This window comes from Sarcophilus harrisii, chromosome 2, assembly GCF_902635505.1.
Source record: "Sarcophilus harrisii chromosome 2, mSarHar1.11, whole genome shotgun sequence".
Classification (NCBI taxonomy): domain Eukaryota; kingdom Metazoa; phylum Chordata; class Mammalia; order Dasyuromorphia; family Dasyuridae; genus Sarcophilus; species Sarcophilus harrisii.
In genome coordinates this window covers 449,858,813-449,884,001 of record NC_045427.1, presented here as the reverse complement: position 1 = coordinate 449,884,001, position 25,189 = coordinate 449,858,813, and the positions used below count along the sequence as shown (strand labels likewise).

General features: G+C 33.1%; 1 protein-coding gene across 5 annotated transcripts in view; it reads left to right on the top strand.

The window, feature by feature from the left end:
* The window catches only part of MAPKAP1 (MAPK associated protein 1), a 338,521-nt gene that overhangs the window by 41,752 nt on the left and 271,580 nt on the right, over positions 1 to 25,189 (top strand). For 4 of the 5 annotated variants that reach the window (XM_031954303.1, XM_031954300.1, XM_031954302.1 and 1 more), the window contains exons 2-3: positions 5,529 to 5,845; positions 10,551 to 10,640. In XM_031954303.1, the coding sequence (XP_031810163.1) occupies positions 5,587 to 5,845; positions 10,551 to 10,640 (349 nt within the window). In that variant the 5' untranslated portion in view covers positions 5,529 to 5,586. The remainder of the gene's footprint in view (positions 1 to 5,528; positions 5,846 to 10,550; positions 10,641 to 25,189) is intronic. The other variant, XM_031954304.1, reaches the window with a different exon arrangement.

Sequence of the window (25,189 nt, the reverse complement as noted above, 5' to 3'; positions counted from 1 at the left end):
TTGTGAGGCATGGGATGGGACCTGTTGTTGGCTAGGCTGTGAGAATCAGAGGGATTTGGGTTTAAGGCATGGTCCCTTAGCTCCCTGAAAGGAAGGAAAGCAGGGAAGAAAGAAAGGAGGGAGTATTGGCCAATTGAAACAGCTACTTTGTTGCCACTATTCACAGATTGTTGTTTGTTCTTTATTCTTATAGGGGACCAGTAACATCAGGAAGGTGATCTGCAACCTAACTGAAGTCAGTCACATACATAGCTATTAATTGGCTTCTTTTCCTGCTCCTTGAATGGTACAGAGTTGAATTCAATTGGACTGCATCTGGGACAGCTTCTTGACCTGAAGTACAGCTTCATATCAGCTCATTCTTAAATGCAGATTCCCTCTTTAGATCTGTAGTGGAGCTTTAGCTTTAGATTAATGCAAATTTGACTGACTTCTTTTTTTGCTTCCCAGGATGGAAAAATGGTTGACTGTTTTCTGATCACTACTTGTAATGTTCCTTTTCTGAGAATTTTGATAAAGTAGTTATTAAGATGAATTGAGATGTACTTTCTTTTATTCTGCCGCCTTGGTCAGAGTTTTTTTGTTCTCTTAACCCACACAAAAGCATTTGTACCTCATAAAGTGATTAGGACCCAGATGCATCTCGTTTACATGTTATAAATTATTGTGCTCTGTGTCTGCTTCAGTCAAGCTACATGGAAGTAGAAGTACTTCCATGTTCAGTCTTAGTCTTTCTCTTAAACTCTAGTTATGTATCATGAGTTTCCCGTTAAACATTTTCGTCTGGATTTCCATTAGTCTTTTAACCTTAGCATATCTAAGAACTCATTTTCTCTCAAATTTAGACTTTTTCCCAGCTTCCTTATGCCTTCCAGATATTCAGATTTCAAATTTCAGGTTCATCTTCTAATCTTTATTTCTCCTATTTTCCCATAATTAATCATTTCATGAATCATTTGATTATACTTCTACATCTCTTGTTTATGTCTCCTTCTCTCCATTTACTTGATTGCCACTTTAGTTCAGTTCCTCATCACTTCTTGCTTAGCTTTCTTGCCTAATAGGTTATTTAGTATCCAGTTTCTCTTTTCCAGTCCATTTTCCATACAGCTACAAAATCAATAGCCTAAAGTTCTGGTGTGATCATACTATATCCCTATTCAGAAGGGTTCTCATTTGCTTCTAAAATAAAATTCAAATTCCTCTCTGGCATTTAAAGAACTTTACACATTGGTTTTTGCTTACTTTTCCAGTCTTAGTATACATACAACTATTCTTTATTCTCTCAGTATTCCAGACAAACTGGCCTTCTTATTACTCATATAAGATGTTTAGTCTCTCTTCTCTGTTTTCCCATAAACTGGCCTTTTGTGTTTGGAATGCACTCCTTTACTTCATAGAACCTGTACTTTCCTTTTAGACTTAGCTTAAATGCTGCCTTCTATACGAGGTGACATCTTATAAATATAGGTGCCCTGCTCCTGAAAATTGCTCTTTATTTATTAGTGTTCATTTTCTTTTCCCCCAGTGAAATGTAAAATCTATGAACCAAGGGTATTTTTGATGTGTTTTTTTTTTTTAATTCTCAATACCTGGCATAGTGCCTACATATAAAAACTGTTTGATAAATCTTTAAAGAATTAGTTAATGGGGAGAAAATATAATATTGTAAATAGATCCCTAATCTGGAATTTGGGAGAGCCTGGTTCTAATATCATTTGCAGTCAATTTGCTGAATTGGTTAACTTTGCGCTGGAAAGATATACTGAAGGCAGAATTATAAGGTCATTTAGGTCTTGCCATGTTTTTCTGATACTCCCAGTCCCTCTTCCCAATCAGTTCTTTTAGCACAATAATATCCTCACAATCACATGCCTACAGCCCTTTGTGTTGTGGCAAAGAACTGGAAACTGAGTAGATGCCCATCAGTAAGGGAATGACAGAATAACTTACGGCATATAAATGTTATGGAATATTATTCTATAAGAAACGATCAGCAGGATGATTTGAGAAAGACCTGGAGAGAGTTACATGAACTGATGCTAAGTAAAATGAGTAGAACCAAGAGAACATTGTACATAGCAATTACAAGATTATGTGATGGATCTTGACTCTTTTCAACAAGGAGATGATTCAGGCCAATTCCAATAGACTTGTGATAGAGCCATCTGTATCCAGAGAAGAGGACTGTGGGGATTGAATATGGAAACACAGCATAGTATTTTCACCTTTTTTTGGGGGGGGGGGGATTACTTTCTATCTAAGGGAGGGGACTGGAAAGAAGAAAAATTTGGGACACAAGGTTTTTCAAAGATGAATGTTGAAAATTATTTTTGCATGTATTTTGAAAAGAAAAAGCGATTATTAAAATTTTTTAAAATAATCATATGTTACAGCTTGTTCAGCCATTCCCTGAATTTTCACTTCTTTGCCCCCCACAAAATGGGTTGCTATAAAATTTCCGTACATATAGGTCTTTTCCTTTTTCTTTGATCTCTTTGGAGTACATGAGTGGTATTACTGACTCAAAGAGTATGCAGTTTTAAAGTCACCTTTTTTCCATTTGACTAATTTTGCTTTTTAAGTAGTTCTTTTCTTCAGTGAATTTCCATACTTTCTTTTCCATTTAGCCTAGTCTACTTTTAAAGGAGTTCCTTCTTCTAAGAATTTTTATGCCTCTTTTACTATTTTCCAGTTCTGTTTTTAAGGTGTTATTTTTCTCAGTATTGTGTGTATGTGTTTTACCAAGCTATTTATTCTCTTTTCATAATTTTCTTGCATCATTCTCATTTCTTTCCCTAATTTTTCAACTCTTATGTTTTTCTTTAACTCTTTCAGGAATTCTTGCTGTCCTTGAGTCCAATAAAGTTTCGTTTTGAGCTTTTATTTATAGTTGCTTACTCATTGTTGTCTTCTAAGGTTATCTCTTGGTATTCCTTGCCTCTGTAGTAGCTTTTTATGGTCAAGTTTCCTATTTCTATACACAAACACACACACAGAGAGAAAGAGAGAAAGTGAGTGTGTTCGTGTGTGCACATGCGCGCGCGTGTCTGTGTGTGTGTGTGCTGTTATGACTGCTTCCAATGCTTACTATTGGTGTTCTTGCTGCACTCCAGGCCTGTACCCACCCTGGTGTTATCTCTCCTAGAAATCTTAGTTATCTTAGGCTGGAAAAATATCTCCCTCTGACCTTTTGTTCTCTCTGCTTCTCCAAAATTTGATTTGAAATATTACTTTAAATTTGCTTGGGAGGGGAACGTTGGATAATTCATCTGGGTTCTGCCTTATACTCCACTATCTTTATCTTAAAAGAGGCAGTATAGGAAGCTATTTATAACTTCCTTGAGCTAGACAGTGATGTGGTCAAATCTGTACTTAAGAAAACCTGTTTTGGCAACTGTGATTGGAGAGGAGAGACTAAAAACAGGTTTAGACTAGAGATGGTGACAGTTTATGATACCCTTGTGAATAGAGGAAAGGGGGATGGGTATGAGGGATGTTGTAGAAGTCTTATTGACCAGAATGACAGTTTATTTGAAATGATGGGTAAAGGGGAGAGTAAAGAGTTGATGAAAGACTTTGAGGCAGAGAATCTGGAGTATTGGAAGGATTGTGGTAGAAATAGCAAAATTGGGAGGAGAAAGATAGGTATAAAGAAAAAGGTGAATTTCATTTTGCACATGTTGAATTTAAAATGTCTATAGATTATGCTGTTGGAGACATCTAACAGTTAAATTGGGGATTCAAGCCTGAAATTGGGGGGTTCTCTGAAACAGGAGGACAAAGTAGCCAGGTGAGCAGAGCCCAACTTTAACATGAAATTCAAAGCCAAGAAATAGGCTGGAAAGATGATGACAATAAAAACAAAGAACTTGACCGTAAAAAGCTACTACAGAGGCAAGGAATACCAAGAGATAACCTTAGAAGAAGACAGCAATGAGAAAGGGATGTTGGGAAGTATGTATAGATTTGGGAGTCATCTATATTAACTTGAGATTAGTATTTGTGCCATAATATATGTTCTCACTCTTATTATAGCCTACTAAGGGAATTAGACATTAAGGTAATATAACGTACATAGATACATAAGTGCATAAAGGAATGTAAAACATTGGTATCAGGGGACTGGGACCATTAATATAGAGTGAGAGAATTACTGAAAATATCCTTTAGGAGGTAATATTTGAGTTGAAAAGGTAAGTGGTAATCACCTGGTTTGAGAAAATAACTCTATTCAGTAATGACTTCATGGAAGAAAAAAAAAATTAAGTCCAGGGAATAGAAGTGGTAAGCAAGTAGTAAATAGCAAAACTGGAATTTCAATCCAAGTTCTGATTCTAGTTGCTCTGGGATATAGAATCATATGATCTTTTTTGTAAAGGATTTTCTTTTTCCTCATTGGAATTTTTAAGAGGCAGTGAATTATAGTAGAAAAAAGCACTGGACTTGAAATCAGAAAACTTGTATTTGAATCTTGGCTTTAGTATTTCATCTTTTTGTCACTTTGGGCAAGACATGCTACTTGATGCCTATGAACCCCAGTTTTCTCAACTGTAGAAAGAGTGTTTTAGATTATATGGGCCTCTAAAGTCTCTTCCAGATAGGTAGTTGACTCGGTGCATGAAGTGCTGGCTTAGAGTCAGGAGGACTCATCTTTCCTGATTGTCAGGAGGACTCATCTTTCTTAAGTTCAAATCTGGTCTCAGACTCAGACTAACTGTGTGATCCTGGGCAAATCACTTAACCACATTTGCCTCAGCTTCTTCATTTGTAGAATGATCTGGAAAGGAATTGACAAACTACTCCAGTATCTCTGCCAAGAACATCCCATTTGGGATCACAGTTTTTTCTGATTCTAACTAAAAAAAATGACTGAAGAGAGATCAGAAAATATCTTCCAAAATGATCTTATGAATCCTTTCTCCAACAGTGGCAGTATTATAATTATGAATAGTTCACTTCCTTTCAATGAATATGTTTCTTCAAATATTATAAAATGAGCTCAATAATTCTTTTACTATGAATCCTAGAATTTTTTGTAGGGGAGCACGTTTTAAACTTCAAAGTGACTGTAGAAATATGAGTTTTTGGTATTTTTGTTGTGACCTCAGGCAAGTGATTTACCCTCTTTGAATTTCTGTTTCCTCTTTTGTAAAATGAAAAGTTTGGACCCTTGAGGTTCTTTCACATCGTCTGATCCTAATTTTTACATCCCAAACACATGAAGAAATAGTATGGTTTATTTAAAAAAAAAAACTTCCTCTCAGTTCCATTTGTAAGAAATTAAGAATTTGGACTTAACCTTTCTGGGATTATTGTGAGAAAGTGTTTTGAAAACCCAGTGGCACTATGGAAATATATTTTATTGTTATGATTGAGGTATCATATATAATGAAATCTTTGTCACTAAAATCTTTTGGCTGTTTACAAGTTCAAGTTGTTTTGCTTTTCTAGATTTGTTATGCTCTATATTCTTTTTAAGCTCATGTAGATTTTCTCCCCCCCCCCCTTTTTTTTTATTTTGGTAGGTGTAAACAATATGAAGAGGAGAAAGTAGACTTTTAAGGAAATTGGCCTCCATAAAGAATGGCCTTTTTGGATAACCCAACGATCATCTTGGCTCATATCCGGCAATCCCATGTGACCAGCGATGACACAGGGATGTGTGAGATGGTTCTGATTGATCATGATGTAGATTTGGAAAAATTTCATCCACCTTTGGTGCCTGGAGATAATGGCTCAGAAATGCCAGGAAGCAGTGTTGAAACTCAGGGCTATGTTTATGCCCAATCTGTTGACATTACCTCAAGTTGGGACTTTGGCATCAGAAGACGCTCAAACACAGGTAAATATGGGTCGCGACTCTAAATATCTGAGCTTAATGGACTCAGATCTGGAAGGATCCTCAGAGATATTCTCATGTAACCCTTCATTTTACACAGGAGTGAACAATACTTATAGAGATTGAATGTTTTATCTGTATAGGGAGGAAGCAATACTGGGAATCTTCTCCTCTGGACTTTGAACTCCAAACATACATCTATTTTACAACTCCTTTCTGCTTCACAGAAAAATTTAGTGTGAAGGAATGCAGTCTGTTTTTCTTTAGTAACACCATGTGTAGAAATGCCATATCTTTGTTTTGAATGATCACCATTGATTGATTACTTGTGCAATTATTTTTAGTAAGCTTTTAAAAAAAGTTATTAGGAAACAGTATAGTTTGGTTGAAAGAATATTGGGCTTGAAGCCAGAATTCCTTAATTTAATCCTTCTGCAACCATACTAGTTGTTCCCTTTTTTCTGGTCCTTAATTCAGTTATCTGTTAAAAAAAAAAATATTTTGGATTATTTGATCTCTAAGGACCCTTCTACTTTTCATATTCTACATTTTACTATAAAATTCTTTGGGGAAAAAGGTGTAGTACTTAGTACATTGTATGCAATTAATAAATAATGAATATTTGTTAAATGAAAGAATGAACAATATTTGCAGTATACAATTCTTTGGAATGAAATGGGAAAGGAAGAAACATCTTGAAGAGATGTAGTGAATATTTTAGATACATTTCAGGATACATTTTCACATTTATGTGTTCTTATAATACAGGGTGCCTAAAGATAGCGCTTTGCTCCAGGTTGACAAGTAATCCTACCCTGGGTTAGGCATTATGATTGTTAATAAGAATTCAAAGATGTAAAAGTAGGCATTGTTCACAGAGTTTTTAATCTCCCTGCTTTTTAAAGAATTGGAAAGCATGATTTCCTATTTACTTATAGTACCTAGGCATTCTGGTTTAGGATAGACTTTACCATTTTCTGACTGTTCAAAGGATATAATCCTCTATCCTCATTTAATTAATCGACCTAACCAATCTGAGAAGCATGATGCTGATAATAGTAATGATGGCAGTTCACATCTATTTAGTACTGTAACACTAACAGTGTTTTCCTTCCAGTATCTTATGAGAGGTTGTATAAATGTCATTATTTCCATTTTCAAATGGGAAAACAGAGGCTCATAGAGTTACTCATTTTTGTTAGCAAACTTTTAAGAGAGAGAGAGAGTAATGCATGTAGTTTTGTTTAGATAAGGAAACTAGGATGTAGGTAATGTGGTTAAGTGACTTGTCCATGGACACACAACTAGAATGGCTAACTCTATTTGCAGTGATTTTTCCAGTTCATAAGTTTTTTTCCAGTGGTTTTCAAAATTTGCTCTTTGTCTTTCCCCCTTTTCCCCTTAAATAATCATTGTTACTGAATGTCTTTTGCAAGACATTGACTTCCTCAAACTGAAGTTATTGAGTTAGTAAAGATCAAAAATTTACAAAGACACAAGTAATAATTGGAGTAGTAATAAATGAATGATGTAGAAAATTAGTGAATCAAACAATTTGCCATTTTTACTGATGAGAATTGAGTTTATTAGTCTAAGCTGTTTAGGAATCATTCTGTACTTCTCTGCCTACTCTTGAAGGTGGCATTTTGCTACCTGTAACTGTTGCTTTCCTAACCTTTTAAAAGACCTTTGCATCTCTCCAGAACAGTTGGCTTTGTGATGCTGATCTTAGTTCTTTAATGGAATTATTCTAAGCAACATACTTGCCTTTTCCATGTGTCCCTGGATACATTCTTCCATCCTCCATTTCTTTTCCAAGCCATTTAGGAGAGAGCAAATTTACCTGAGTTCAATTAACTTTAAGGCATTCTTTTCTTCTACCCCATCAAAATTGTATCCCTAGTATATAGATATCACCAGTAATGTTTATCTTTAGTTCTTACTAGTATTTATAAGGGGAAGCCATTTAATTACATCTATGTTCTTCTTTATAACTTAGATATGGCTAATTCCCAGATAACAAAAAGAATTTATTACTGATAATTTTTTTTATTTTCATTAAATATTTTCCAATTACACGTACAATTTTTAAAAAAAATATTCACTTTTTTTAATGTTGAGTTACAAATTCTTTTCTTCCCTTGTGCATCTTCCACCTCCTTGAGAAAAGCAAGTAATTTGTCAGCTCTACATGTGAAGTCATGCAAAATGTATTTCCACATTGCCCATGTTGCAATAGAAAACACAAGAAAACCAAAAAAAATGTTCTTTAGTCCGCCCTCAGGGTTAATTTTTCTCTCTGGAAGTGGACAGCATTTTTTTCATGGGTTCTTTGGCATTATTGGGGGTCATTGTCTTTTTTAATTTTTTTTTTATTTAATAGCCTTTTATTTACAGGTTATATATATGGGTAACTTTACAGCACTGATAATTGCCAAACCTCTTGTTCCAATTTTTCCCCTCTTACCCCCCCACCGTTTGGGGGTCATTGTCTTGATGAGAAGTTAAATCTTTCACCATTAATCCTTGTTACAATATTGCTTATGTTGTGTACATGGGATTTGATATTCATACCTTCTTGTTAGTAGAATGTGTCAGGCCTTAGACTTCTTTCTCTTGCTTAACCTTTGAGAAATCAGGTGATATTTTTATGTCACAATGAATCAGTGGAAGAAGCCTTTAGTAGAGGAGATCTGATGGAGCAGTGATTCTAGTAGAAAGATTGTATGGAAAGAGTATTGCAATTTTAGGTTATGAAAATATTTTTCAACATCTGGTAATAGAAAGTGTTCTCTAATGATTTTGAATTTTAAATCCTGGCTTCATATCCAGTTCTTCTATATTACCTCTACCAAAAATGGGAAACTCAAATTAACTTAAGTCAGTTTCCTCATATGTAAAATGTGGGGATTGAATTAGATGATCTGTAAGGTCCTTTCTATCTCCAAATTCTGTGATCCTATGTCATATAAACAAATTAACATCCCATGAAATCTGCTAAGATGATTTTGCTATCACTGTGGGGATAAAAATTAGTAGTATTTAACGGTATTGAAAGAATTATTTAATGAAATAAGTTCATAATAATATGAAACTTTATATATATTTGAGGACCTATGATTTCAAGTTCTACAATTTAAATTGACTTCATGCAAGTTATTGGAGTCCTGTTGTCTGATAAGATGAAATTATGTGGGAGGATGCAGTTAAGAAAGCCAGCTTGGTGGTACAGTAGCTAGAGTGCCAGTCCTGGAAACAAGGGAAGACTGGAAACAAGTATTTAAATCTGGCTTCAGATACTTCCTAGTTGTGTGACTCTGGACAAGTCACTTAATTTTGTTTGCCTCAGTTTCCTCTTCTGTAAAATTAACTGGGAAGAGGAAATGGCAAATCACTCCAATATCTCTGTCAAGAAAATCTCAAATGGAATCATGAAGATTCAGTCAGACACAATGGAAACAACTGAATGACAACAAAATACAGTTAAGAGCTTGAAGTTTAATTTTTTTGTCAGCATGTTTTACACTTAGTGATTTCAACTGATTATATTTTTCTTTAATAAAATTTGTTTTTGCCACAAAATGTTTTTGCCACAGTAGTTTAGACTAGTAAAAATGGTTTTGCTCCTTTTCCTTAACCTACTATAAAAGAGAATTTTTTTTTCCAAATCTATAAGTGATTGAAAAAGACATTTGTTTCTTAATTTGAAGTACACAAAACTTTGAAATCACATATACTATTAATAGAGAAGCATTTTTAAAGTGATCATGTTGGTCAGTGCTTTTTTCTTGGTCCATTCAGAGACTATAGAAGTTAATAAAATGTATTGCATGTAATATATGTGTTATATATAACAAAATTGTGTTATAAATGATATTTTTGTGAATTATAACTTCTTGGATTTTGAAAATTTGTTGTTGATTGTATCATTATTTTCTAATGTTTTTCTTTTGGGGATTTTAGATGCTTCTCCCACTGCAAAGCTAGAATGTTTTAAAATAGAAGCTGTGTGTTAACTTAATGATTGTAAAGATTTGCTTTTTAATTGTGCACGTGTCTTCTTAGTATTTTGGACATTGAGTCAAAATATGGTAAAGAGAAATTGTTCATTTTAGGATTTGACTAATGTTACAAAGATACAAATCATTTATTTTACTACCTATAAACTGTTTCAGCCCACTGAAGAAAAGCTATGCTAATTTATATAGCTTTGACATTTTATAATTTTCATGATTTTTAGATAAAGGATTTTATATTTAAAACTTTAATAGTCTAGTCTGAGTTCATTTATCTTTAATTTTTGAAACGGGTAGAGTAATTCATAACAGTAATTTTATTCTGTAATGTAATATTCACTTCAGTTCATTTGTGCATTAAAATTCCTTTAAGACCGTTATTAATGATTTATATAATGAAATGTCATATTAATCACAGAAGTTTTCACATTTTATTATTCTCTTCCATGTTAATACTATCTTTATGATCTCTATTAATGTTTTATATCCTCTAATTTCAATTATAAATCAAGAACATTTTCATGTTTTTGTTGGTATTTGCCTTTCAGGGGTACCACCTTTAAAATTTTATGACTTTTTCCCCCTACATATGCAGTATAAAACATCTTTATTCATATAAAGGTAGTTAATTATGTCTTTGTTTATAGTAAACTTTCCTTGACAAACTTATAGTTATAATATTTCTCTTCAAGCTCAAAGATTAGAGCGACTTCGAAAAGAGAGACAAAACCAGATAAAATGCAAGAATGTCCCATGGAAAGAAAGAAATGCTTCTCATTCAGGTAAACGCAGAATGTTCATTTGCTGTTTTTGTTGCTTTTACTTGTAGCATATTTTTTTCATATAGGATTATTATAAATAAAGCTGAGTAAATTATTTTCAAACTTCATTAATAGATAGGCAACTTACTGATTCTGGGCTTTTTTTTGCTTCTTTGTTCACTAAATCATATTTTTATATTGTAGTGACTGCTTCAGATGATCACTAGTGAGGCATATTCAGGATTAGTTTTTATGCTTCAGGCAGGGGTTCAAAGTGGATCGTTAGTTCTTAGTGTTTTCTTGTGTCATAGATTCCTTTGGCAGTTCAATGAAGCCTATAGACTTCTAAGATTAATGTTTTAAATCTATAAGGCTTACAAAGGAAATAAATAATATTAAAAAGTTATCAAAATATTTTTTAAAAACAAGTTTGTGGAACTCCCTGTCCCCCCAAATCTAGGCCTCTTTCAGTTTTAACCCAGTGTATTTGATTCTGTGTTCAAAAGATGCTTATAATTCTAGCATTCTGTGTTTACCATTAATTGGTAAACATTAGGTAATTTTGTGATTCTCTTTGATTGCATTGTTCTCTGTTATACTGGATCGATCTCTTGGCTTCCTTTATTCACAAAATATTTTATTTAGTATGGTCTTTCCTGACTGCTGCTTTTCAGTCTTTGTTGCAGTCCCTTGTTATTTTCCTGGACTAATCAGTGATCATAATATACAAACTCATTTCATCTTTGAGCATGTTATCAAACACATTGTCTTTTCATGTTATGTGTATATATACATGGCTATATAAAATTGGTAGGATATTTTCAAAACTCTTAAGTGATCATATAATTTAGCAAGAAGGGGAGATTAATAAATACAAGAAATTCAGTCAAATTATCCTATCATTAAAAACATGATATTTTAAAACAACATTAAATATTTGATTTTCCAGCTTTTGAATTATAAGATTTTGGAGTTAGAAGAACATTAGACTATGTAATACTAGAACTTAAATGTCAGAGGTAGAAGAAAGTACCACATTTTAAAATACATTAGGGTTTTGCAAAGAGTTTTCTTTACCTATGAAGCAGGTAGAAGTATTGCTATCTTCATTTTATAAATAAAAAAACAGATACAGAGATTTGCAGACTTAAGAACATTTTAGAACATAGACTATAGATTGCTAAAATTGAAGAGAACTTTAAATGTTACAAACTGATGGAATTTTAGAACTGAATAGAACCATAGATCTTCTCTAGTCCCATCCTCTCAGTTTTATGAATGGAAGAAAATGAACCATAGCAAAGTAATATTGCTTCCTCAGCATTTTATAGTTCATGGCAGAGCTGAGATCAGAATGTAGCTTTTTACACTCCTAATCCTACTACTGGCATTGTCAATTAACATTTTGAAAATGTCACAGTTGATAACTTGCTAAACTTTGAAATTTAGTTAACTGAATGGTGAAGAAGTGTCTCAGTGATAGTGATATTTGAAGTTAAGTCAGAAAACCCATTTATTCTTTGTTCCATCCTAGCAATATACTTTTAGAAGGTTTCCCAAACTACTCAGTCAAAATGGCTCTTTATTATAGAAACTTTTAAAAAGTCTAATAAAAATAAAGCATTTTAAAATCCCTGAATGCTAGGTCTTTAGTTTTATTTCCTGCTAAAGATCTTGTGAGTATCTGACATCTATTTAAAAAGTTTTGTGTTACTTATGTGGTGTGTTTAAGAATTTTTATGTATTCCATTGAGGTTTCTAGTTAATCTTTGTATTGTCTAGGAATACAAAACTATTTCAAGTTCCCATTTTTAAAGTTATTTTTTGTTAGTGTGACTTAATAAACAGTGTCATGTGTGTTTTCATATACAAATAAGAGCAGAAAAATTATGTATGAGATTGCAAATTTCAACTATGTCCAATTGTTTTTAAAAAGTAGATAATTTATGTTCAAAGGTACTGCTCTTCCATTTTCCTCTGAATCTTCCTTTTCTTTTATACATTTAAAAAAATGCTTCACTGATGATCTTTACTTTTTGGACATTGTTCTGCCATCAACCATCTCTGTCCCACACAATTCTTCCTCCTTTTTAAAACCACGTGAATCATTCTGCACCTTTTGTCTTAACACCTCCTTCCCTAAATATGGCAAGCATGCATCATCATCAGCAGTCTTGATTAGTATTGGTTACGCTATTGTCAGAATTTTCTAGTCTTTCAGAGCTACTTTTCCTTAATATGGTATAATTATTTAAAAATTTATCTATTTCTGTTTACTTCACTCTGCCTCGATATATACAGATCTTCCCAGGTTTTTCCAAATCTAGTCCTTTTAGCATATCTAAGGGCAATGTCATATTCCATTCTATTCAATCTAGCAAGATTTGTTCAGTTATTCCCTAATTGATGAGCAACCCATAAGTTTCCATTTCTTTGCTGCAACAAAAAGTGCTAATCTGAAAATTTTTGTGACAATGGGTCCCTATCTCTTTCTTTTATTTCTTTGAAGTAAATGATACTGCTGGGTTTAAGGATGTGCATAATTTAATGACTGTAGAATTCTAAATTATATACCAGAATTTTCAGATCATTTCATCGCTCTACAAATAGTTCTTTTATGTTCTTGTTCTTCTAAATATCCTCTATTATTTTGCTTTTTTTGGTCATTTTTGCCAATCTGATGGAATGTAAAATAGAACCTCAGAGCTGTTTTAATGTTCATTTCTCTTATTATTAGTAATTTGGATAATTTTATGTATATTTTTATTGCTTGCTTTTCATTTTGGGGGGACTGGAAATTCTTTTGAACATATCTCTTGTTGAGTGGCTCTTGTTTTATGTAGTTTTATCACCTCATACCATATTGTGGATATATATTTTGTATATCAGACTCTTAATTAAAAACTTGCTGTAAAGTTTTTTTCATAATTAACTGTTTCTCAGTCTTAAATATATTGATTTAATATATGCAGACTTTTAAAATTTTATGTAATCAAAGTTATACATTTTAACTTCTGTGATCCTGTCTTCCTATTTTGCTCAAGAGCTCTACCTCTGTCAGTAGGTAGTTGTTAAAAGTATCTCTTTCACTGTTTCTCTCTTTTGGTTTAATGTCACCTTCTTTATCTTGGTTATCTATCTATTTGGAACTTATTGTGGTACAGGATATGAGAGGTTGTTCTAGATGAATTTCTGCCAGTCTGATTTTCTGTTTTTTTAGAAGTTTTTGTTGAATAGTGAGTGCTTACCTCAGTGGTATCAAACCACTGTACTATTAAGTCTGTCTGCTTCTGGATTTTGTATACCTAATATATTCCCACTGATCAATTTGTCTTTTTTAACCAATGCCAAGTAGTTTTGATGATTACTCCTTTTTATTTCATTTTGGGACCTGGAATTATTAGGCCTCTTTCTTTCTCATTTTAAAAAGAGTTATTTTCCTTAAGATTCTTAACTTTTTATATCTCCAGATGAATTTTATTAATTTTTTCCTACTATGATTGGTATGGCACTGAAATAGTAAAAGGATTTAGATAATGTTGTCATTTTAATTAGATTGTTACAGCCCAGTCCAATTACAGTAATTAATTGTAATTACAATTAATTCCTTTCCAATTCTTTAAGTCTATTTCTGTAAAGTACTTTATAATTGTAGCTGTGTAATTCTTGTGTATGTCTTTGTAGGTAGACTCCCAAATATTTTGTATAATCTATAATTATTTTGAATATAATTCTATCTAGTGTTGCTATGGTTGGTGCTAATATAAAGAAAATCTGATGGTAGATGTGCAACTTTGCTGATGTTATTGTTTCAATTCATTTAAAAAATTTGTCTCTCTAGGTTCTGTATAATCTTTCATAATATACATAAAATTAATAATATTTCTTTGTGCTTATTCCAGTATTTCTTTTCCCTGTATTACTGCTATAGCAAACATTTCAAAAAATAGTGGTAATAAGGGGTATCTTTGCTTTAATTCTGATCTTTTTGGAAATGCCTTGGCATTTTTCCACTGGAACTTATGCCGACATTGGTTTTAGTTCAGTGTGACTTACCTTATTTCAAAAAGACCCAGTTCTTTGATTTAAAATATTTTTAATTATATTAAAGGACTTTTTTTTGTCTTTCTTGTATTTATCAATGGAATTATCTAGTTTTTAAGGTGATCATTTGTTTTTGTTTTCCTAATATTGATATTCAACCCTGCTTTCCTAGTATAAATCCAACCTCATCATATATAATTTTTTTAGTCTTTTGCTTTATTGTCAATATTTAGTATGTTTGCCTTGTCAATATTTTATTAAATGTGTTGATGGTCCTATTCATTAGTGATATTTATCTATAGTTTTTCTTCTGTTTTTTGTCTGTTCCTGGTTTAGTTTTCAAAACTATGTTTGTATTATAGCAGGAATTTGGTAAATTTTCTCCCTTTTTTCTGAACAATTCTTGTAAGATTCTTTGAACATTTGGCATAATTCACTAGTGAAATCATTTCATACTAAGATTTTCTTCTTTGAGAACTGATTTATGGTTAGTGATTTTATTTTTGCTTATCTATGCTTATTTTGGATCCTTTGACTCCAACCTGACTTTTTCTGTTACCTAGGGTTGTATGAGAGTTTCCTAATTTTTTTTCACAATTTGATGACTAATTTGAACTAGTCCCTTTTGATATTTTTGTTGGAATTCTTGCTTGATTCCTTTGCAGCCTTTCATATTACATAGAAAATCTCTATGTTATGTATGTCATTTCTGATTTATGAGTTATTTCTTAACCAGTTTATAATCAGATCACCAAACTTATCTTGTAATTTTCCAAGTTTGATTGCTTTTTTAGTATTCAGACCTTTTTTCAGGCATCTACATTATCATTTCTTCTAACATATCAAGATTCCAATGAATGCATTTGCTTCTTTAAATTTTAAACATTCATTTTTCCAAGTTAACCTTTTGTAGGCAGGGCCAAGTTGCCAGAGTAAATTGATCATTTCTGCTGCGTTCTCCAAACTTACCCCTCTAAACAACTTTTTAAACATGAGTCAAATCAAATTCTGAATAGGATAACAACAACAAAGTCAAAGTCACTCCTTTTTCTAAGCCAAGACAGCTGAGGAGGACAAAGAGAGAAGTCTGTAGGTGTTAGGATGGAGGTTCACTAAGAGTGAAGTGTGGTGAAGCCTGTTACCCAGTTCTGGATTGAAGTCCCAGAGTAGATGAGAGCAGACAGCTTGCTGTTGTAAGGGAGCAGAAACCCTGCCTCACTAAGAATCAGAGCACAGACCAGAAGGATAGTGACCAAAACTCTCTCTCAATTGTACCATGTTGGAAGCACCAAAAAGTTACAGGCCCCTAGATCTAGTCAAAGAAGCTCAGGTTGACCATTTCTCCCAGAAGTGAATAGAGCTCAACTCATTCATAAAATCCAAAGTCAAGAAATAGACTGGAAAAATGAAAAAGTTTTAAAAAACAAACAAAAAAAACCTTGAAAGCTTTTGTGGGGAAACTGAAGACCCAAACTCAGAAGACAATGAGTTGAAAAACATCTATAAGAAAAATGTATATTGGACAAAATATAATAAGAATTCCTAGAAGAGCTAAAAGACGAGATTTTTTAAAAAAATGCAAAAGTGACTTTAGAAATCAGATAATAGAGGTAAAGGAAAAATTAGAAAAAGAAATAAGCAATGCAGGAAAATAATAAAAGGAGAATGAACAGTTTTATACAAGTGGTACAAGAACTAACTCGGGAATAACTCCTTAAAAATTAGAATTGGTCACATGGAAGCTAATGACATACATCAAAAAACAATAAAACAAAATACTGAAAAAAAAGAAGAAAATGTGAAATATTTCATTGGAAAAAATCAGAAATAGATCAAAAGATCTATTCTTAATGAGATTGAGAGCTCTAATTTAAAAATCATTAATCTATCTTAAAGCCATGCTTAAAATAAAAAAAAGAGCCTAGACATCATATTTCTGGAAGCTACAAAGTAAAATTCCCCTGATATCATAGAACCAGAGAGCAAAATAGATATTGAAAGAATCTATCACTTCCTGAATGAAAACTCCCAGGAACATGATAGCCAAATTCTAGAGCTTGCAGGTAAAAGAGAAAATATTATAAGTAATAATGACCACTTACATATTTCAAATATTCTGAAGCTATATGATTTAGTAGCTGCTATGATAAGGAATAAGGAGTTGGAATATGATATTCTAGAAAGCAAAGGAGTTAGGATTGCAACCAAGTATAATTTCTTTATTTTCCCTTAAAGGAATAAGGAGTTGGAATATGATATTCTAGAAAGCAAAGGAGTTAGGATTACAACCAAGTATAATTTCTTTATTTTCCCTTATTGCTCTGATTCTTTTTTCACAACATGATTAATATGAAATTATATTTACCATAATTGTACAAGTATAGCCTGTATTGAATTACTTCCTCTCTTGGGGAGGAGGAGGGAAGAGAGAAAGAAAAAATTGGAACTCAAAATTTTAGAAAAAGGAATGATGAAAACTTTTTACATGTAATGGGGAAAAAAAATAAAATACTCTCAAGTGGGGGGGGGGGAAATAGAATAATTACTCCTGCAAAGCCAAGTATAATGCTACAGGGGAAAAAAGGATATTTAATGAAATAGAGGACTTGCAAGCATTCCTTAATAAAAGACCAGCATCAAGTAGAAAATCTGACTTTCAAACATAAGGCTCAAGAGAACCATGAAAAAGGTAAACATGTCAGAAAAATCATAAGGGCCTAAACAAAGTTTCTGTGGGAAGATAATACGTGTAATTCCTAAAAATCTTAGATTATTGGGGCAGTTAGAAGGACTCTATATATAGAGGGTGTGGGTTTCAGTCTTTGTTTGGGATGTTTTCAAAAATTAATGGAAGAGTGAGAAAAAAGGATGCTCTGTGAGAATGGGGAAGGAAGAGGAGGAATGGAGAAAATGATCTCATATAAAAGTGGTGTGCAAGGAATAGTTTTTCCAAGTTATCATATGTATCTTATCTCTTTCCCTTGAACATATACTTTGTTTTCCAAGGTGAAAACTAAGAATATTTATCTTTTAGCACCTTTTGTAATATCTTTTTCAATTATTTATATGTATGTGTATGAATAAAAATACTTATTGATGTGCTTTTATAACATGTTATATACATATACACACATATATACATGAAATAGGATGATCAGTGTTCCCAATATAACTGTGAATCCCTTACATAATTGAAGGAAATAGCTTTTCTATTTTGATTTGCTACCTCTGTTAATAAAGCTACATATTTCTTGCTTTCTTCCTCTTTTAGTGCCTTCTCTCAGTTGTTTCCTGTTTATTCTATAGATATTGCTCCTTTATCTTCCTCATTAGAAGTTCTTGGGGGCAGTCCTAGTTTTTGCTTTTCTTTGTGTTCCTAGTCCTTAGCACAATATCTGACCCATAATAGAGCCTTAATAAATGCTAATTGTTTGACTGGACCAGTAAGAAGAATAATGTGTGATGAAGTAGGAAAGATAGTCTGGGGCTAAGTTATGAATACATTTAAAAGATAAACAGAGAACTTTATATTTAGTTCTAGAGATAGAAGGAATTTGTGGTAGTTTATTGATTTGGAAAATCACATGCTTATATCTTGTATGAATAAGGAAGATCACTTTAGAAAGAATGTGTAAGATGAATTATAATGGAGAGAAATTGGAGACAAGGAGACCAGTTAGGAGGCTATGGTATAGTTGGGATGAGAGGTGATACATACACTAAAGGGTTGTTTTATGAATGGAGAGATGTTGGATGGGAAAAATTGAACTTATAAATGACATAATTTTGGAACTAATTGGATATGTAAGATGATGGGAAGTGAGGAGATATCATACAGGTAGGAAGAGAGTAGTAATAGTATAAAAACCCAGTGAAGAAAATATGAAATGTAGCAGAAGGACTGAGAAGAGACAGATATGAGGTTATTGGTAACTTTGGAGAGAAATTTCAGTTGAGTTGTCTGAGGGCAGTTTGCAGAAGATTGATGAGTGGATGAAAGATGTGAAAGTGTGTGAGGATAGACAAAATTTTCAAGGAAGTTGACTGAAAAGGGGAGGAGAGATGCAGAATGATAATTTAAGGGACATAGCAAGGTCTTGTGAATTTTTAAGGATGGGCAAATCCTGATTGTGTTTGAGAGAATTTTGGAAAGAATCACTAGGTATAGAAAATTTGAAGATTAGAGAGAATAGGGGGTTTTCTGCCAGAGAAAATGGCATCAAAGGAACATATAAAGGAGTTGGCTTTGCAAAGTTAAGGGCTACTTACTGAATTATTACAAACTGAAGGAAAATAGAAGAGGAGGTTTTGGTGTGAGGAGTAGATGCTCATGATCAGTAGTCTCAGTTTCAGTCAAGAAAGAGGTTAAGTCCTCAATTGATTAAGTATGGTGAGGAGAAAGTATGACAGACTTGAGAAAAGAAATTGAGGAAGATAATCTGTTAAAAAAAATAAACTAATTATTTGTGATAATGATTTTCCAGTTGAGATTAGATGAACTAAATCTATAGTATATCCATTCATTTCTTTCTTCATGCTACTCATCTCACCCACCTGGTTGAGATCAAAATCCTGGTAACTGTTGTTTGCAGACCCCTACAAGTCACTTTTCTTCTTTGTCATTGAGTGTGATAGCTAGCTCACAATTTTTCTTTTTTCTTTTTTTTTTTAATGGGTGAATATTCTTTTTTTTTTTTTTTCTTTCTTTCTTTTTTTTTATTTAATAGCCTTTTATTTATAGGTTATATATATGGGTAACTTTATAGCATTGACAATTACCAAACCTCTTGTTCCAATTTTTCCCCTCTTTCTCCCACCCCCTCCCCCAGATGGCAAGATGACCAGTAGATGTTAAATATATTAAAATATAAACTAGATACACAATAAGTATACATGACCAGACCGTTGTTTTGCTGTACAAAAAGAATCAGACTCTGAAATATTGTACAATTAGCCTGTGAAGGAAATCCAAAATGCAGATGGGCAAAAATATGGGGATTGGGAATTCAATGTAATGGTTTTTAGTCATTTCCCAAAGTTCTTTCGCTGAGCATAGCTCGTTCAGTTCTTACTGCTCCATTGGAAATGATCTGGTTGATCTCATTGCTGAGGATGGCCAGGTCCATCAGAGTTGGTCATCATATAGTATTGTTGTTGAAGTATATAATGATCTCTTGGCCCTGCTTGTTTCACTCAGCATCAGTTCGTGTAAGTCTCTCCAGGCCTTTCTGAAATCTTCCTGTTGGTCATTTCTTATAGAACAATAATATTCCATAATCATATACCACAATTTATTCAGCCATTCTCCAACTGATGGGCATCCACTCATTTTCCAGTTTCTAGCCACTACAAAGAGGGCTGCTTTCTTGGCCTCAGTTTCCTCTTCTGTAAAAAGGAGGTTGACTTAATGATGTCTGAGACTCTTTCCAGATCTTCACTTTTGTGATTGTATATCACTTCATTTTATTAAATTCAGGTAAACTTCAAAATCCCAATTGTGCTACTTAATACCTTTGGACCTTTCATAGGTCACTTAACTGCATAATGTTGGGAGTTCATGGAATGCTAGAATTGGAATATGTAAGCAGTATTAAAGTAAACTCTTAATTTGTGTTTTCTGTCATTCTTGAAAAGTATTTTCCTACTTTACTCTTGAGCAGTTTTTGATAATTAGAAATAATTTACATAATAGACAGCTGTTAAAGAACATGTTTATCATAAAAGGGAGAACATTAGCATATTGTTTCTAAAAATTAAGAGAGTTTTAGTAATAGTTTTATCTCATTGTTGATTTCTTTCCTGTGTTGTGTCCTAATTTTTTTAAAAAAAAATTTTATCATGAACTTGACAAATACCAACACATAATCATAATTTTTACATACAAAGAGCAGAAAAGAGAATTTCATAGAAAGCCACAAATCTCCACTATATCCAACTTTTTTTATTAAAGCTTTTTATTTTCAATAAATAAAATAGATAATTCAATAGATAATTTTGGGACTTTTAACCCTTGCAAAGCCTTGTGCTCTAAATACCCCCCCCCTTGTTTCCACCCCCTTTCCTAGATGACAAGTAATCCAATATATATTAAATATGTTAAAAAAAAAAGTTAAATCCAATATATGCATACATAATTATACAATTATTCTACTGCACAAGAAACATCAGATCAAAAAGGGAAAAAAAGAGAAAGAAAACAAATGCAAGCAAACAGTAACAAAAGGAGTGAAAATCCTATGTATCCAACTTAAAAAAAAAAAAAAGAATATTGCAATGTTTGGACTAGCTTTCTGGAGATCCTCCTGATGGACATTGGTCTCAGCAGGATAGTCACCAAGAGGATGGTCAGGAATAAAGTCTTTATTTTTCTCCTTCACAGTTTGTCTCCTTCACAGTCTGTTCACTCTGACTGACTGATTGAACTTGTCCCCAGTTCTCTCAGCCCTTAAATACCTTGATACAATTACATCATTACAGCATACTGAGCATGTGTGAACTAGAGAACCATTACATCACCATGCTAAGTACTAAGTATATGTAAACTAGAGAACCATCAACTTATCAATTCCACAGAGTTAACACCTTGTTGTAAGTATCCTTGTTTCAAGTATACTTCTCCAGAGTTCTGGCCCTCTACAGAATATAATTAATTCAGCTTGTTAGTTTCAAAGCAGTGGTCCTTGTCTATTTCTGAATTTTCTATATGTTCTTTAAATGATTCTTTGACACTTTTTGGTGTCACTGTCACTAATCACCACTCCCAGCCCTCCCATCCCCTGCAAGAAAAAAAGCCTTTTAATGCTCTAATGCAGGGGTCCTCAAACTTTTAAAATAGGGGGCCAGTTCACTGTTCCTCAGACAGTGGGCTGGAATATAGTAAAAACAAAAACTTTGATTTGTGGACCTTTAAATAAAGAAACTTCATAGCCCTGGGTGAGGGGGATAATCGTCCTCAGCTGCCACATCTGGTCCTCGGCCATAGTTTGAGGACCCCCTGCTCTAATGTAACATATAAGTATGCTTAAAAAACAAAATCAACAATATATACATTTACCATGTCAAAAAATGTAATTCAGATTTTGGTAACTATTGTGGTTATAGATTTCTATCAAAATTGATGTCATTCAACAAAGTTTTTTTTTTCCTTTTTCCTTTTTCTTTTTTTTTATTAAAGCATATGCATGGGTAATTTTTCAGCATTGACCCTTGCAAAACCTTTTGTTCAAAATTTTCCCCTCCTTCCCCTTACCCCCTCCCCTAACTGGCAAGTAGTCAAATACATGTTAAATATGTTAAAATATATGTTCAGTCCAATATATAATACAGTTATCTTGCTGTATAAGAAAAATCAGATCAAGAAGGAAGAAAAAAAAAAACTGAGAAAGAAAACAAAATACAAGCAAACAACAACAGAGAGAATGAGAATGCTATGTTTTGTTCCACGCTCAGTTCCTATGGTTCTCTCTCTGGGTATAGATGGCTCTCTTCATCACTGTACAAGTAGAACTGATTTGAATCGTCTCAATGTTAAAGAGACCCACGTCCATCAGAATTGACTGTCATATAGTCTTCTTGTTGCCGTGTATAATTATCTCCTGGTTCTGCTCATTTCACTTAGCATCAGTTCATGTAGGTTTCTCCAGGCCTCTCTACAATCATTCTGCTGATCATTTCTTATAAAATAATAATATTCCACAGCATTCATATACCATAATTTATTCAGCCATTCTCCAATTCATGGGCATCCACTCAGTTTCCAGTTTCTTGCCACTACAAAAAGGGCTGCCACAACATTTTTGCACATGTGGGTCCCTTTCCCTTCTTTAAGATCTCTTTGGGATATAAGCCCAGTAGAAACACTGCTGGGTCAAAGAGTATGCTCAATTTGATAACTTTTTGAACATAATTCCAAATTGCTCCCTAGAATGGTTGGATTCGTTCACAGTTCCACCAACAATGTATCATTGTCCCAGTTTTCCCACGTCCCCTCCAGCATTGGTCATTATCTTTTCCTGTCATTTTAGTCAATCTGAGAAGTATGTAGTGATATCTCAGAGTTGTCTTACTTTGCATTTCTCTGGTCAATAGTGATTTGGAGCAACTTTTATATGACTAGAAATGGTTTCAATTTCTTCATCTGAAAATTGTCAGTTCATATCCTTTGACCATTTATCAGTTGGAGAATGGCTTGAATTCTTATAAATTTGAGTCAATTCTCTATATATTTTAGAAATGAGTCCTTTTCAGAACCTTTGAATGTAAAAATGTTTTTCCAGTTTATTGCTTCCCTTTTTATCTTGTCTGCATTAGTTTTATCAACAAAGATTTTTAAAGAGAGATCTGTGATATTCTTCTAACACCATGTTTTAAGCCCCATTTCAACTATACAATTCTGTATTCTAGATTCTTATATCTTATGTTTATTGATTAATACGGTCATAGATTTAGACATAGACATAGAAAGGATTTTATACATCATTATCCAATATAACAATTTTACAGGGGGGGGACATTGAATCCAGAGAGATTAACTTGACCATTGTCATACATGCAAGGCCAAATCTTAAATCCTCTGACTCAATACTTTTATGAAATATTTAGTAAGTATTAGATACTGTGTTTAATGCTAGAAATACAAAGAAAGGTAAAAATAGACCTTGTTCTAAAGGAGTTTACATTTTGATGAAGGGGTGTGTGTGTAATATATATATATATATATATATATATATATATATATATATGCACATGTACACATATGTATATATGTAAATTATATAGAAAACAATAATAGCTGGGATACAGGTGAAAACAGTCTCTTACTGAAGGTGGCATTTAGGTAAGTCTTGGTGAAAGATTAGGTAATCAAGGCTCCATGGAGATTAGGGGACAGAGTATTCTAGCCATGGAGGATAGTAATCACAAAGGCATAGAAATAAGAGTAACATTCTAGGAAGTGCAAACAGGTTAGGGTTAGGGTTAGAAAGTGGAGGTGTTTTTTTTTTTTTTTGTTTTGTTTTTTGGTTTTTTTTTTTAAAGACTGAGAAGTTTGGAATGGGCCAGATTATGAAGAGCTTTAAATGTCAAGCAAAGGACTTTTTTTGTATTTGATCTTGGAAATAATCAGGATCATGATCAGAAAAGTTACCTTGGCAGCTGAAGGGAGAGAGTTAAGACTTGGAACTAGCTTAGAGGTTATTGCAATAATCCAAGCAATATTTCTTTCACTACTGATACTCCTTGAGAAGGCCATCTCCAATTGATGCCTCTACCTCATTTTTTCTAACTCTTCCTAACTCTGCATTTAACTAAAATAATTTTCTTTAGTTGCCAATTGTAATGGCCTTTACTCAGTCTTTATTGTTCCTGACTTCTCTGTAACACTATTTAATCACCCTCTTCTATATGGTGCTCTCTTTTCTTTTTCTATTTTACTTGTCTGATTACTCGTTTTCAGTATCTTTTGCTGCATGTTCATCCAATTTTTATCCAATAAGTTTGGGTGCCTCCCAAGAGACAATTCTCTTCTCTCTAGTGTGTTGTGCTTGCTGTTCTTATCAGTTCCCATGGAATCATTTGACACTTCTGTGCTAATAAATCTCAGATCTTATCCATCCCTAACTTCTTTCTTGATCTCTACTTAACATCTTCTACTGCATCTTTATACCTGAAATGCCCCATAGATATTTTAAATTCAAATTAACTTCCCTCTCTGCCAAATCTGCTTTTCTTCTTAATTTCTATTTTTCTGTCATGTATTCTACTACCCTCCCAGTTACCCAGGTTAACAGCTTAGGTTTTATGTATTATCTTGACTCCCACTGCTGTATCAAATTATTTGTTAAAACCTATCATTTCTACCTTTAAAACATCTCTTGTATATGTTCCATTCTGCCTTCTGATAGTGCAGTTTCTTTGGTGCAGGCGTAGCTTCTGATTAGTCAGCCTCATCTCATCCCTATTCTAGTCTCTTCTCCACTCAACCATCAGATTGCTTTTCCTAAACTCAGATCTGACTACTTCACCCTTTTACTTTGTAAACTCCAGGGGCTCCATTTTTCTTTAGATAAATTTTCTGTTCAGGTTTTAAAGCCTTTGATAACCTAGTTTCTTCCTACCTTTCAAGTCTTCTTATACCTTGCTCTTCCAACTACTCTTTGATCTAGTGACATTGACCTCCTTTCTGTTTCTTGAAGAAAACAAACCATCTCTCAGTCTTTTGCATTTTCATCAATTGTTCTTCATGCTTACAATTCTCACCCTCATGTTTTGTTTTGTTTTTTGACTTCCTTTAGGTCTCAGTTAAAATCTTACCTTTTCAAGACTTTCTTAATCCCCTATATGCTAGTACCTTTCTTCTAAGACTGTCTCTAATTTATCTTGTCTACATCTTGTTTCTACATAGTTGTTTGCCTCTTGTCCTTTGACTTTTTGAGGCTCTTAAAAGTATGGACTCTTTTTTTTCCCCCTTTATTCGTATCCTTAGTGCTTCCTACAGTTCCTGGCACATAGTGATGTTTAATATTTAT